Genomic DNA, 13878 nt, shown 5'->3' on the forward strand with positions numbered 1-13878 from the left:
ACTTTTAAATTTTTGCTTAATAATTGCTTTTTTCCCTTCTTTGTAAAAAAAAAAAAATTCTGTAAACCTTGATAATAATAATAATAATAATAATAATAATAATAATAATAATAATAATAATAAATAAATAAATAATAGTAATAAAATAATAATAATAATAATAATTGATTGAGGCTGAAATTAGACCAGATTTTAGCCTCAATCTAATATAACAACTGCTTTTAAAAATCTATACTTCACCTTATTAGTGTTGCTGAAGTTTAGTGAATATGAATATCAACATGAATAATAAACCTAGAATTACAGGACTTCACCATTTAAGAAAGACTCACCAGACATATTGAAAATTTTATCTCTTTTTTTTTTTTTTATTACTTATCCAGAAAAACAAAAAAACAAAAAATCCCTCCTCCATATCTCTGTCCCTGGGTTAAAAATGAGATTGCACTTCAGCAGGAAGGCACAGTATTGTGAGATCACCACAACAGGAAGACACAGTGAACCAAAACTAAAACAAGAGCGCACGGTTATAGTAGACTTATCAAGACTAAAGCTGTATGTTTATTTAAAAAATAAAAAATAAAAAGGAGAAAGGGTGCCTTATGGTCATGTGAATGTAGCACACACTACGGTACTAGTGCAAGCGCTGTTAGTTTGGATGAAGATGAGAATAAACGAAACAAAAATTCATACTTGGTCTGCCACATCCTACTCAAGCAGTAGTGCATCTACAGGACAGGTTCGAGTGGCGTTACATCGTATGAATCATACGCTGAACCACAGAACAGCTTCACATAGCACTTAAAGGAAGGTTACGTCTTGTGATGCTTGCCGGTAATCGCTTTCAGACCTCCTGCTTTATGTATGCTTTGGATCTAAGTGAAAAATAAAAACCAAACAAAAAAAAAACGAGACAACCAACCTGGCTAGAGACATATACACAGGAAAGCCCTTTCGCACGAGCATCATTTCAAAATAATATATATAATCACAGAAATACAACAGCCATCATACGTACTCTACACTCCTTTCCTCTATACTGTAAACTAGTAAACCAAAGTGGAAGTGCTGTACACTAGTGTCTATAAGTGAGTGGCAATATAACACATTACTATAAAGAAATTCCCCCAAATGGAAAAAATAAAATAAAAAAAAATATATATCATGCATTACACTATACCTAATTCTTTAAAGAGATGTTGAACTGTAACAGCAAATAAGGCACATCAACGTCCTTCCATCGACCCGAAAAGGAAAAATTAATTGCCCATTTGCTTTAAATCCAAATCAGCATTGTGCTCACGGATTCATGCTGGGGGTTATCTGGGAGTAGTTTCTGCTTTTTTCTTATAATAATCATCATCATCATCATGCATGCGCTGAGCCAGGATCAGTTCTGCAATTTTACATTTAATGCTGGTGTTTTCTGTGTCGGATGTGTATTTATGCAATTAAAGTTCTGTACACCTTTCTACCATTACAACACATAATATGTAGGTATTCTTTCGAGCAGCTTCTTGGATTGGCGTCTCTTTATCGCTTCGTGTTGGCAGCCACCTGAAACCCAGGACAGAATAAGTGATATGCAGCTTGAATTATTTTTTGATATGATGTTTAGGTCAGAGGCTTACTAGTGTGTGACGTCTAGCTCTTCCCGCCTTTCTTTGTAGTGGACGAGGGCACTACATCCTTGCTTGGCGCGGCGGGGGGGGGTTCCATGGCTGGGGCATCAGCGGCTGCGCTTTTCTGAGGAAGACGAAAGAGTTATGAATGTATGCTCCGTGACTGTTTTAATAGGATCAACTGTACACCTTCTCATTCATGCAGGCAGCCAAAACTGCATCATATGGCAGCAGTGCAATGTGTAAAATAACGCAGACAGCAGTCCCTCCAGGATTTCACGGAAATCAATGCACAATATTTGTATGGAAATTTTTTTCAAAATGAAAGCAAAATTTCCGTAGATTTGGGCCGAGACGCTTCGTGTGACGTCACCACAACACGAACTGAGACAAAGCCCTCTTCGACTGTGTGGAACATGAGTAAAGCTATCACAGAAAGTAATTATATATATACTACCAGTCAAACGTTTGGACACACCTTCTAATCCCATGGTGTTTCCTGATGTTTATTTCTTTCTACATTGTAAAACAATGCTGAAGGCGGCCAAAATACACAATAATGTCGATATTGAGATATATCTGCTACTGATGCTCTGTAAAGCCTTCATAATGTCTCTAATCTGAGGTGCTGTTACTTGGTGATTTCTGAGGCTGGTAACTCTAAATGAACTTCTCCAAGTTTTGGTCTTGCTTTACTGGGATGGTCTTCATGTGAGCCAGTTTCATCATGGTGCTTGATGGGTTTTGCAAATGCACTTGACGATACTGTTCTTGCAAGAACTATTCCAGAACACCTGACCTTCGTGTCTTAAAATAACAACTGACTGTTTTTTGTTGTCATTACATATGGATTACTGAAGTCCATGTGAGTTATTTCATAGTTTTGAAATCTCCAGTATTGTTCTAGAATGTAGAAAATAAATCCCTAAACAAAAAACACTGAATTAAAAGGTGTGTCCAAACTTTTGACTGGTAGTGTATATGTGTCTTCACTGGTAGGAGTTTAAAAGAAAAATCCTGTGTTTATAGTTTCACCTGTTTGAGCAGTTTTGGTCAAAAAAGCACTAAAAACTCTGGCCGCAACAATCGATAAAAGAAAACTCCATGAAATCCTGAAGGGACTGAGAAACGGGTCAAAAGCGAAATAAATATTGTCTACCAAAAAATAGAATTATGACTCCAAAATCATTCCACATTATATTAAAGGTATAGTCGGGGAATTTTAATAAAATGGTCCGGAAGTAAACCCATCCTTTACATATAGAAATCTCATGTTTTAAAGTAAACTCCATCTTTAACTGAATGCTTAGCAGGATCATATCTCTGGGGCATTCAGACTATTTATACAGCACAGTGACTACTTTTCAGGCAGATTACAAGTTTAACGAAACCTGTGATGCGAATTACAGGACACGTACCCAAGGTCAAATTATTTTCCATCTTTTCTAGGGGTGCCATCATTTTTGTCCAGGCCAGTTGAACCAGCAATGTCTGATTTTTCGATTTTCAGTCAATTTTAATTTATTATTACTTTTGTCAGTTTCAAGTTATTTCAGTGACCATTGTGGGTTCTTCTTTCTTTAATGGAAGGGTACCAACAATTTTGTCCACGTGTGTAACAGCAGAAAGTCTTTCTAAATTCACATTTTTCATTACATTAGTGAAAAGACTCTGGCCTGGTCATGTGGACAGAGGCATCACACAGTAATAAGCTAAATTACATTAATAGCTGCGTCCAGCACACTGCATAATAGCTAAGTTGTGTTATCTCAAGTTATCACTGTGACTCATTTCTAAGGAAATTTAAAAAAGGAAAAATAAACTGGGCATTAAAAGAGTGCAGCTGATGTGAAGATCTGCCGAAAGCGTGAAGTTCATGCATAATATTCCGTGCAATTATTTTTCGATGAGCGTGAAATAAAGTTTCAGCGCATGTATAATATTAGGTGCTTATATAATACAGTTCAATCATAACCTACCTTTGATGAAGATTTTGACTTTCTACCCTTACCCTGAAACCAGACAGAGTTCCCTAAATAAACTAGTATGAACTAAAAGGATCTGTGTGGAAGAGGAGGGTGTGTTAACTTATGACATTGTGAAAAAACTATAAGAAAGATTTATCGCCGTCTCATGGATCCAGGACTTATTTATGACGTATTTATAAAGCCGCATCTGTGTATTCGTAAAGTCTCAAACATAAAATCACCTTCGGTTTGCTGTCGCTTTGTTTCTTGGTAGGGAAACCTTCTGGTAGCAGCGAAGCTGCCAGTTGGTCCATTACTGGACCTGATCCCTGGTAGTCAAACATTAAATAGGATGGACATTAGGTTGCCTTTTTTTAGTTAATGTTAATTGATTAAATGCAGATTCATGTTGAGGTACCGTCTTGCTGGAGGAGGTGTTTACAGGAGGAGCCCGACACTGAAGTGCAGGTGGAGTCTCAGGTACACCAGAAACAAAGTCACTGGACAGAGCATCAAGGGCTTTGTCTTCATCGATTGAGGGCTGTGAGTAATAAAGGAAGATGTTAAAGAAATAGAAAAGTTAGAAGATCACTGGACAGAGCGTCAAGGGCTTTGTCTTTATTGACTGGCGGCTGTGAGTAATGAAGGAAGATGTTAAAGAGATAGACAAGTTAGTTCAGATCTGATATGAACTTTGAATATGAATTGTGTTTTATTCAACAAAACATTTTACAAATATTTATTCATATATATTTTTTTCAAACCAAATAATCAGTTAATAATCAGATTGATAGCTTGATTGAATTGAAAATACTTCATGTAAACACCTCAATCGATCAGACTGAGCTTATTCGGAATGATTGGACTGAAAGGTAGAAATCAACCCAAAAATTAGCCATGTGAACACTTGATCCGACTATTTTCTTAATCGGATTAAAAAAGTCTGTGTGCACGGTGCGGTGTTAGAGGGTGAAGGTGACGAGAGGTTTTGTTCGGAAAATATGTAGTGCACATGTAAATGAATAACTGAACCAGACCGCAATGTTCAGAGTAAAAATAAACAGAATTATTAAACTAAATTATTTTTCTTCTAAATGACTGCCTTGTTGCAGGAAACAGGACATTTGTTTGTGGGGTTTTTTTTTTTTTAGAGGTTTTAGAGGTTATTTATTTTATTTTTTTTCAGTTTTTTAAAATACATTCTTTATCCACAATTTTTTTTACAACTATAAATTCTGAAAAAAAAAAAAAATTATAAGAATGCTCAAGCAAAGTGATTAAAGAGGAATTTTAACAATAATAGAAGTCATAACCAATTTTCTCAGTGACAGCAGCAAAGTGAAAACTTTATAAAAACGTATTGGATATAAATGTATTTAATAAATTACCTTCTTAGCTGCTGCTTTGGCTTTGGCTTCTGCTGCAGCCTTTAATAAAAAAAAAAAAAAAAGAAAGAATGAATGAGTGATAATCACACAGAATTTGATGATAAGTAAGAGTGCAGGACCGGTCAGTACCTTCTTATCTGCTTCTGTGGGCCGATACTCAGGAGGAAGTGAGTCGTCTCTCTCACCAGGTTTGCTCACCCTCTCCTCCACCGCCTCCTTCTCCTGAGCATATCACAGGGAGACGACAAGCAACCGATCAACCTCAGAATAAACGTTTACAATGCTGATATCCTTATTTACTGTTGGTTTGTTTACCTTAACGATATCTTTAGGAGACACTGGTGCTGGCTCAGGTGCCGGACGAATGTCCTTCAGAGTGTCTGAGAGAGCGTCCATGGCTGATGAGCTGCCTTCTGACAGCTTAAAGGAGCATAACGGTGCTAGAGTCAGTGGCTGTGTCTATACTAACACTGTGTGTGTGTGTGTAAGTGTGCGAAAGAGAAAAATGTACCTGTCTGTCTGTAGTAGTGGGAGCTGAAGAAGCAGAACAGACTTTAGACGCGCTCGTGGGAGCCACGAAATCAAGATCCTCGAGGTCAAAGTCTCCTGAGCTCTGATGAAAGAGAAAGCACTGCTTTAGTAACAGAAGAGCTTAATGCAGCTTCAGAATAAACTGTATGTCATAAGTTACACAGATTTTGATTGATATATCCTCTAAGGTATTTAGATGGATAAACAGATTCCTTTCTAAACATATGATGTCTGGCAACAAATCCATTAAGGAATTTATATTAAAAATAACACATTTTTTTTGAGACAGCACAAATTCAACTTGCTTTTTTTCCTTCTATCTTCTATCAAAATGTCATGACCTCATCGCATGACTTCATGCCTACATCTAAACATCTCCTGTTATTTTCTTTCATTATCTTATGATGTGCATGGAAAAATAATATTAATAATATTAGCGACAACAGGAACTTGTTTTGCAGATGTTTCACAACATACGGTATATAAGTGACTGAAAATGACCGTTCTTTAATAAATAAAAACATGCAAGATGTTATACGGGAAATCAGCTTCCAGGCATTAACATTTACTCTGCTTCACTTCAGGCCACATCACATTTATCACATTTCTCCAACCAAAGTGCTTTTAAAGACTCACTGTTGCTGGAGGAGCCGAAGGAGGAAGACAGGCCTGGACTACAGGAGGCGCTGCTGAGCTGGTGAAATCTCCAGAAAGCATATCCAGAGCTTCATTAGGATCCAGGGATGGCTGTTAGAAAAAATAATGTGTAATTAAACAGCTTTTCGCACTAATAAAACACCACATTTTAGGTTTTCCAGACTAGAATGATATGCTACCTCTTTCTTTGGTGGTGGAGGCTGTGTTTTGGGGTCTGTCTTAGGGAATCTGTACTCTGGAGGGAGTGTGTCGTCTCTCTCACCCACACGCACACCTTTCTCTGCTTTTAGCTTATCCTCCTAAACAAACGCAAACATAAATGTTAGTGGATCCTTCTTTCCACAATGATTTACAGGTTAGAATTAATTTCCATTCAATATAACTATATGTAAATGATATACATGTTATAAAAGAAATCGAAATGAGATATTCAGTACATGAACGATTTCCTCAGGTCTGAGTATCGGGGACATAGGAACCGGTTTTGCTTCAGGAAGTGTGCCTCCCAGGGCGTCGAGAGCATCCAGAGACATGGAGTCTGCCTGGAAATTCACAGAGATTCACTTTTTTAACGCAGAGCTAAATAAAACTGAAGTGATTATAAGAGCAGAGTTGTTGGTTTTTTTTATAACAAGCTAACGTGGCAATGAGAAGTTAGTATGAAATCACTTGTAATTATAATTAGGTTTACTACCCATGTATAAAATGGTTTTCATCACATATTGGCTCAAGCACTGCAGGACAAAAGTTCACTGCAGTGTCTGAGAGTGTGTCCACGGCTGACGCTGTACCACTGAACTTGAGACAACTTACAACAACAAATTGTGAGACAGACAGTGATGAAGCTACATTTACCTGTTCGCCAGTGGCAGCAGCAGAAGAACAGACTTTAGATGCACTTGTGGGAGCCACAAAATCACCGGCAAGTTCCTCAAGATCAAAGTCTGTTGAGCTCTAATGAAAGAGAAATGGTTCGTTTGTTATTTGAGAATTTTTATCTGTATATTATGTTCAGATAGCATAACGAACCTGCAGTAAAGGATATTAGTATTTTCTTTCAATTCCAAGGTATCTACAGAAATATACGTAAGTAAACTGATAACAATAATAACAAAGTCTAAATGATCACCAGTCGGATTTCTTCTCAAATTCGGCATTTAGTTCATTTTCTTTTAGATAACCTCATAGCAAAATGTCCCTGTTCGATGACTGTCATCAATACCAATCAGTGAAAGACAAAAGAATCTTGTTTGTCTTTTATTTCCTGTCAAACCCCCATGATGTTTCCCTGCCTCTGATTGGTCAGAAGGTGTTCAGTAACAGGGGGCGCAGTCATAGGAAAACAATCAACTATGATGTCATGATGCAGTGAGATTACTAGAGTTACTGTTACCGCTCTGAAGTGAAATATGATCTGATAACACCATGTCCTGAGTTGAGTTGTTCCTCTATTTCACATCAGCAATTTGCCAACAATTCTAAATCATTATTAAAAGACACCTCATGCTTTTTACACATTTAGAGCTGTAGAACGTCCATGAAACATCTTACTTAGAAATCTCTCTCTCTCTCTCTCTCTCTCTCTCTCTCTAGTTCAGATTATGACCAAAGAAATAATATATCAGCTAGTGAGAAACGAGTATGCACAATGTCCTCTATCCTGAAGACTTTCCTTTGGTGGAAATCTCGGAAACTGGAGTCTACTTCCATAAATGCTTAATACATTTTTTTTTAATATACCACACTGGTGTCAAAATCTCCAGTCAGCATGTGTTTCTGTAACACACTCGCTGATTGTAATTTACACATGTAATAATGATACTCACTCCTGCTGGAGGAGCCGAAGGAGGAAGACAGGCCTGGACTACAGGAGCCGCTGCTGGACTGGTGAAATCTCCAGAAAGGATATCCAGAGCATCATTAGGGTCCAGGGATGGCTGTTAGAAAAAAATAATGTGTAAGTAAACAGATTTTCTCACTAATAAAACACCACAGTCTAGGATTTGCAGACTAGAATGATGCGCTACCTCTTTCTTTGGTGGTGGAGGCTGTGTTTTGGGGTCTGTCTTAGGGAATCTGTACTCTGGAGGGAGTGTGTCGTCTCTCTCACCCACACGCACACCTTTCTCTGCTTTTAGCTTATCCTCCTAAACAAACGCAAACATAAATGTTAGTGGATCCTTCTTTGCATGAACGTACAGGTGAAAATAAAGTTCCAGGCATAAATAATGAGATGTTAAATACATCGACTATATCCTCAGGTCGCAGTTTCGGGGACTCGGGAACGGGTTTTGCTTTAGGTAACGTGTCTCCCAGAATGTCCAGAGCATCCAGAGCCATGGGGTCAATCTGAGGAAAACAGAGACACACCTTTTAGTGAAGAGCTAATGGAAAGTGAAATGGACATGTGGACAGAATAGAAAATGGCAATGTTGATCATCCTAAAATGGCACTGAGAAGTTACTAATAAACAAATTCTGATTTTAATTATTTTAAGTACTCATAAACCTGTACTCTTACAGCAAAATAAATTGCTTCTAACACCTAACAAAATACTAGCCTAGCAAACACCATACCCTGCTGCTATACCTGGCCGACTAACTAAATGCTAATAAACAAGATTTCATTTGTCACAAGTAGACACAATTAGAAGTTTATCGGCAATTAAAAAAAACTAAACTTACTACAAACTATAATATAACAAGTAAATGTATTTAATTTAGCCAGCCAAGGAATTATTATGAATATTAGCTAGGCTAGTCAGCTGTGTTAGCATGCAGGTACAAGGCCCCAGGATTTATTTAGTTTTATTGAGGTGCTTTACAATTGTAGTAAAATAATTCCACTTTATAATGGCAGATATATTATACATCGTTATTATTATACAAAGATTCAGTCTCTCATTAAAATAAAAGAAAGAGATAAATCGAGTGGAGAAATGCCCTTGATTTACCAGTAGAGGGCAGTGTAACGCTAAAAAACATACAGATTAGACACATCCGATAATCACATACTATATTTTGGGCCAAATAGCATTTACTTTAGAAGGGACAAAGAGTTAACCATTTTAAAATAATTCAGAGATTTGACTTTTTATTAGTGCCAGAATCTCAAAAAGAAACCACAGTCCTGCCATCTTGGCTCACAAGACTACAAACTGTCTTAAGTCTACAAACTGACTTAAAGCTAGCATGAAGAAAAAGTATCGCTAACAGAAGCAAAGATTTTCCTCATTATTCTCCTTTGTTATAAACCTTTGTTTCCATTGAAATCAGTCTAACCGCTGATTTAACTAAATATAGTGTAGTTTCGGGACTTATTATACCTGTTCAGATTCGGATGGTGTGCATTTAGTAGCTGATGTTGGGACAGAAGGTGCACCAGAACAGACCTACAGAAAGAACGAGAAATATATATCACTACAAGGTGCTGACCAATCTACTGGTCATGGCGATATAACTCAAACTTATATCAGTGTGAAATACCTGTTTGCCTTTGGAAGGAGCCACAAAATCACCTGACAGGGCTTCTAAAGCTGAAAGATCCTCCACTTTAGGCTGCAAGAACCAAAAAACAGAGTGTAGGTTATTGGTAGAATATTAAATTATACCTAGAATGAACTTCATGGCCAACTCATTTATTTATTTATTCAAAGTTCATTTTCTTAGAAGAAAACACTTTGCTGGGTTAAATTTTACTCTTCTTGTGCAAGGTAATGTTCTTACCTGCTTGGCTTGGGCTTTAGGAGGAGCAGGGCTGTGGACAGAAGGTGCTACACTGGCGTCAGTGAAATCTCCAGACAAGATATCCAGAGCCTCAGTCGTTCCCATGGAGGGCTGGAGAGAACAATATATACACCAAGTACCTCAGAATGGATTCATAAGGAGGATCAGAGTATTATAATGCTCATTATAATAAACTGATTGTTATAACAAAGCCCAGGACCTCATGAATAATATACAAATGTCATTTCCCATCAGTTACATTATACTATTAAAGCAATATAGATCAATTTTTTATACTCAAGTCCAAAGAGAAATGTGAATGAATATGAGTATTATTACAGAAATTCTGAGCATTATGATACAGAGGGTGTTTCTACACTCTAAAAAGAAAAAAGAAATCCAAATACAGGTCTCTATCTATCTAGTATCAATCAAAAGTATCCTTTAAGTCCTGTAAGTATCCTTTGGGTCCGGTAAGTATCCTTTAAGTCCTGTAAGTTGTGAGGTCGGGTGAAACTTACAGGACTTAAAGGATCTGCTGCTAAGATCCTGGTGCCAGATAGCACTGCACACCTTCAGGGATCTAGTGGAGGGCTGTTTTGGCAGCAAAAGGGGGACCAACACAATCTTAGGCAGGTGGTCATAATGTTATGCCTGATTGGTGTATATGTAAAATAAATACAAAAAGAAACTGATGAGAAAATGTTCTGAAATGTCCTCAGTGGAGTGGTCCAGAATTACCTTACTTCCACAACCTCACTAAGAAATAACTAATTCAATAATAATTTTTATTGCAGAGTATGAAATTATGACTTGACTTCTGTTATAATCTTGACACATATTCTTAATTTCCACCGATGAATTCTAAGGACTCTAAATTCTAATTCTAGGACACATCCAGATTCCTTGGCTGTTCCTCTACTAAACTTATTCCAATAACCTGGATGAATTAAACCCTGATTAGATACGAACTAAATCAGACACCTGTTGTGGTGGAGGAGGCTGCTTGACGTCTTTCTCCAGCAAGTGCCTGTATTCGGGCGGCAGCGTGTCATCTCTCTCACCCACAAGCACACCTTTCTCTGATTTCGCCTTCTTCTCCTGAATACACACAATACACACAGCATTAACTGATTACCCGGTCACTCCTGATCATTAAAAGCATGGTTGTTTACAAAAAGAGTGATGAAATATAATAAACTCATTTATATATTTTTAGTCATTACATCGACAATTTCCTCAGGTCTGAGTTTTGGGGACTCGGGAACTGGTTTTGCTTCAGGTAAAGTGCCGCTTAGAGCGTCAAAAGGGTCTAGAAACGTGGGATCTGCCTGAGGAAACACACAAGAGAAACATGGATAAACATCTGACCAACAACAATGAGTAAATAACTGCAGCTCAGCTAAATCGGGGTAAATTTAATAGTTACTTCCAGTTTTACCATCCAAATTTATACTGTTTTTCTTTCTTTTTTTAAAAAAAACAAGTCCAAAAATATTTCATTCGTCTTATCAAGACAGCAAATCTAAAGCCAATTGAATTTCCATATTTGAAGTTAATGTTACAAAACGTAGCTTATCATGTCATCAAGAAACCAGAAAACACAAACTGTGAAAGTACTGAAGACTTTTCTGTCTCGGTTATTGACACTGTGACTCCCTCCACATGTGTCTCACCATATAATTGACACTTTTTTTTAATTGGTTCACGGTGAGCATCGAACAAGCAAGTCTTTAATAATAGAAACAATAATACACTATATTGCCAAAAGTTTTGGGACGTCTGCCTTTCCATACACATGAATGTAATATGGAGTTGTCCCGCCGTTTGCTGCTATAACAGCTATCAACTCTTCTGGAAAGGCTTTCCACAAGGTTTTGGAGTGTGTTTATGGGAATTTCTGACCATTCCTCTAGAAGCACATTTGTGAGGTCAGGCACTGATGTTGGATGAGAAGGTCTGGCTCACAGTCTCCGCTCTAATTCATCCCAAAGGTGTTCTATCAGGTTGAGGTGCAGGACAGTCAAGTTCCTCCACACCAAACTCACTCGTCCATGTCTTTATGGACCTTGCTTTGTGCACTGGTGTGCAGTCATGTTGGAACAGGAAGGGGTCATCCCCATTCCCAAAATGAAATTTTCCAAAATGTCTTGGTATGAAGCTGAAGCATTAAGAGTTCCTTTCACTGGAACTAAGGGGCCGAGCCCAACCCCTGAAAAAAAAACACCTGAATTCAATGATTTGGAGGGGTGTCGCAAAACTTTTGGCAATATAGTGTATATCAGAATGAGGGCATTCATAAAAACCCTGCAGCTAAAACTATCATCAGTGAAAGAAAATTCTTCTATAATACAGAAAGTGGAGCTGTAGAGTCAGGTTAATATGCCCCACCAACCTAGAAACAGTGTGTGTGTGTGTGTGTGTGTGTGAGAGAGAGAGAGAGAGAGAGAGAGAGAGAGTGTGTGTGTGTGTGAGAGAGAGAGAGAGAGAGAGAGTGAGTGAGTGTGTGTGTGTGTGTGTGAATGTGAGGTTTGACTGGGCAGGTTAGCTTCTGATAATAACAGAGCTGAATAAAGAAGCTGTTCTTAGAAGATGTGTGTAACGCATACCTTAGTTTATTTCCCAAAACTTTGGTTTCAAAGGAAACATTCTTTCCAAGAGAACATTCTTTCCAAATCTCTACAGTAAAACTAGTCAGTGACGTGAGAAAAGCTGCTCAATTCTCTTAAGATGAATTAACACACAAAGTCTTGAATCAGCACCTACATACTGTATAGTGTTACTGTAAGGGATTCAACAGTGTGTGTATTGGGCAGCACGTGTGTGTGTGTGTGTGTGTGTTTCTGTTTATGTGAAAATGCACTGAAAACTGATTTCTGAGGCAAGAGCACTTTTAAACTGATGCAATCTGTTTGTGTATGAGGAAATTGTCTAGAGTTTATTACAGATTTATTACTATACTTTTGTGCTTTATTATTTATTAACAATGTTTATTACACATTTGACTATTTAGCGTTACTGCTAGATGTTATACTCTTAAGTACTGCAATACCATGTGCTGTATGCATGTGTGTGTAGATGTGTGTGTGTGTATACCTGTGTGTAAGTGAGTATATATGTGCATGTGTATCTGTGTGTGTATGTGTATGTGTGTAGGTGTGTGTGTGTGTGATCAGAAACCAGCTGTTCCAGGTTTTCAGCAGGTGAGGTGTGTTTGCACTCCTCGACTCCTCCCAACATTCCACACAACAAGAAACAATAACACTCCTGCTTCAAGCTTTAACTCCTTCATATAAACCTCACAAAGGACAACAAGCTGAGAGAATTACACCGGCGTATCTCCACCCGAAATAACCCCGTGTCACCACGCCTCCTTCGAATTAACTAGCTAAGAACTTTCACAGGGACTTGAATACTGGATGCTGCATGTAACCCTGATTAAAAAAATATACTGGTTTTATAAACATGTGTTTGCTGTACTGTGTATTTCTGAACACTGCTCTGATCTTGACTTGAAAAGCGCCACACCTCTGACACACCAGGAAACCAAATAATTATCACCAACAAATGCTGCTTACTATATCACCTTCACGCCCCTCGTTTTTTTGTTTTTGTTTGTTGGAAAATCTGAACAGCCGACTTTGTAAAATCGGGCCGAAAGGACGCATTAACAGACGTAAAGCAGCTAACATTAGCGAGCTAGCCGGCTTACGCATGGTGCATGTATGACATGAGCCAGACAAAGCAGAGTGTTTAAGAAAAATACCTAAACCCCTGCGATAAGGGTTGTGTATTCAAAAAAGTTTGATTCTGTCTCTGTAGCTTCAGACTAGCGTTAGTTTAGGAACGTGGTAGCGTAGTGGTTAAGGTGTTGGACACAGAAGGTTGCGAGTTCAAATCCCAGGCCCACCAAGCTGCCACTGCTGGGCCCCTGAGCAAGGCCCTTAACCCTCTATTGCTCTTTTGTGAAAAAATGAGATATAAGGTA

General features: G+C 38.0%; 1 protein-coding gene across 41 annotated transcripts in view; it reads right to left on the reverse strand.

Annotated features, from left to right (window-relative positions):
• Positions 1–340: 340 nt before the first annotated feature.
• cast (calpastatin) overlaps positions 341–13878 on the reverse strand; it is a 50237-nt gene continuing 36699 nt past the window's right edge. For 39 of the 41 annotated variants that reach the window (XM_058416229.1, XM_058416214.1, XM_058416233.1 and 36 more), the window contains 21 exons: positions 11117–11221; positions 10875–10991; positions 9891–10001; positions 9651–9722; positions 9491–9556; positions 8410–8514; positions 8193–8312; positions 7992–8102; positions 7021–7119; positions 6603–6707; positions 6345–6464; positions 6145–6255; positions 5489–5590; positions 5293–5397; positions 5107–5199; positions 4978–5016; positions 4008–4130; positions 3832–3918; positions 3602–3634; positions 1632–1746; positions 341–1557 (listed from right to left, as the gene is read on the reverse strand). In XM_058416229.1, coding sequence (XP_058272212.1) covers positions 1645–1746; positions 3602–3634; positions 3832–3918; positions 4008–4130; positions 4978–5016; positions 5107–5199; positions 5293–5397; positions 5489–5590; positions 6145–6255; positions 6345–6464; positions 6603–6707; positions 7021–7119; positions 7992–8102; positions 8193–8312; positions 8410–8514; positions 9491–9556; positions 9651–9722; positions 9891–10001; positions 10875–10991; positions 11117–11221 — 1926 coding nt within the window. In that variant the 3' untranslated portion in view covers positions 341–1557; positions 1632–1644. The remainder of the gene's footprint in view (positions 1558–1631; positions 1747–3601; positions 3635–3831; positions 3919–4007; positions 4131–4977; positions 5017–5106; positions 5200–5292; positions 5398–5488; positions 5591–6144; positions 6256–6344; positions 6465–6602; positions 6708–7020; positions 7120–7991; positions 8103–8192; positions 8313–8409; positions 8515–9490; positions 9557–9650; positions 9723–9890; positions 10002–10874; positions 10992–11116; positions 11222–13878) is intronic. The other 2 variants (XM_058416200.1, XM_058416207.1) reach the window with 2 other exon arrangements.

This window comes from Hemibagrus wyckioides, linkage group LG18 (assembly GCF_019097595.1).
Source record: "Hemibagrus wyckioides isolate EC202008001 linkage group LG18, SWU_Hwy_1.0, whole genome shotgun sequence".
Lineage (NCBI taxonomy): Eukaryota > Metazoa > Chordata > Actinopteri > Siluriformes > Bagridae > Hemibagrus > Hemibagrus wyckioides.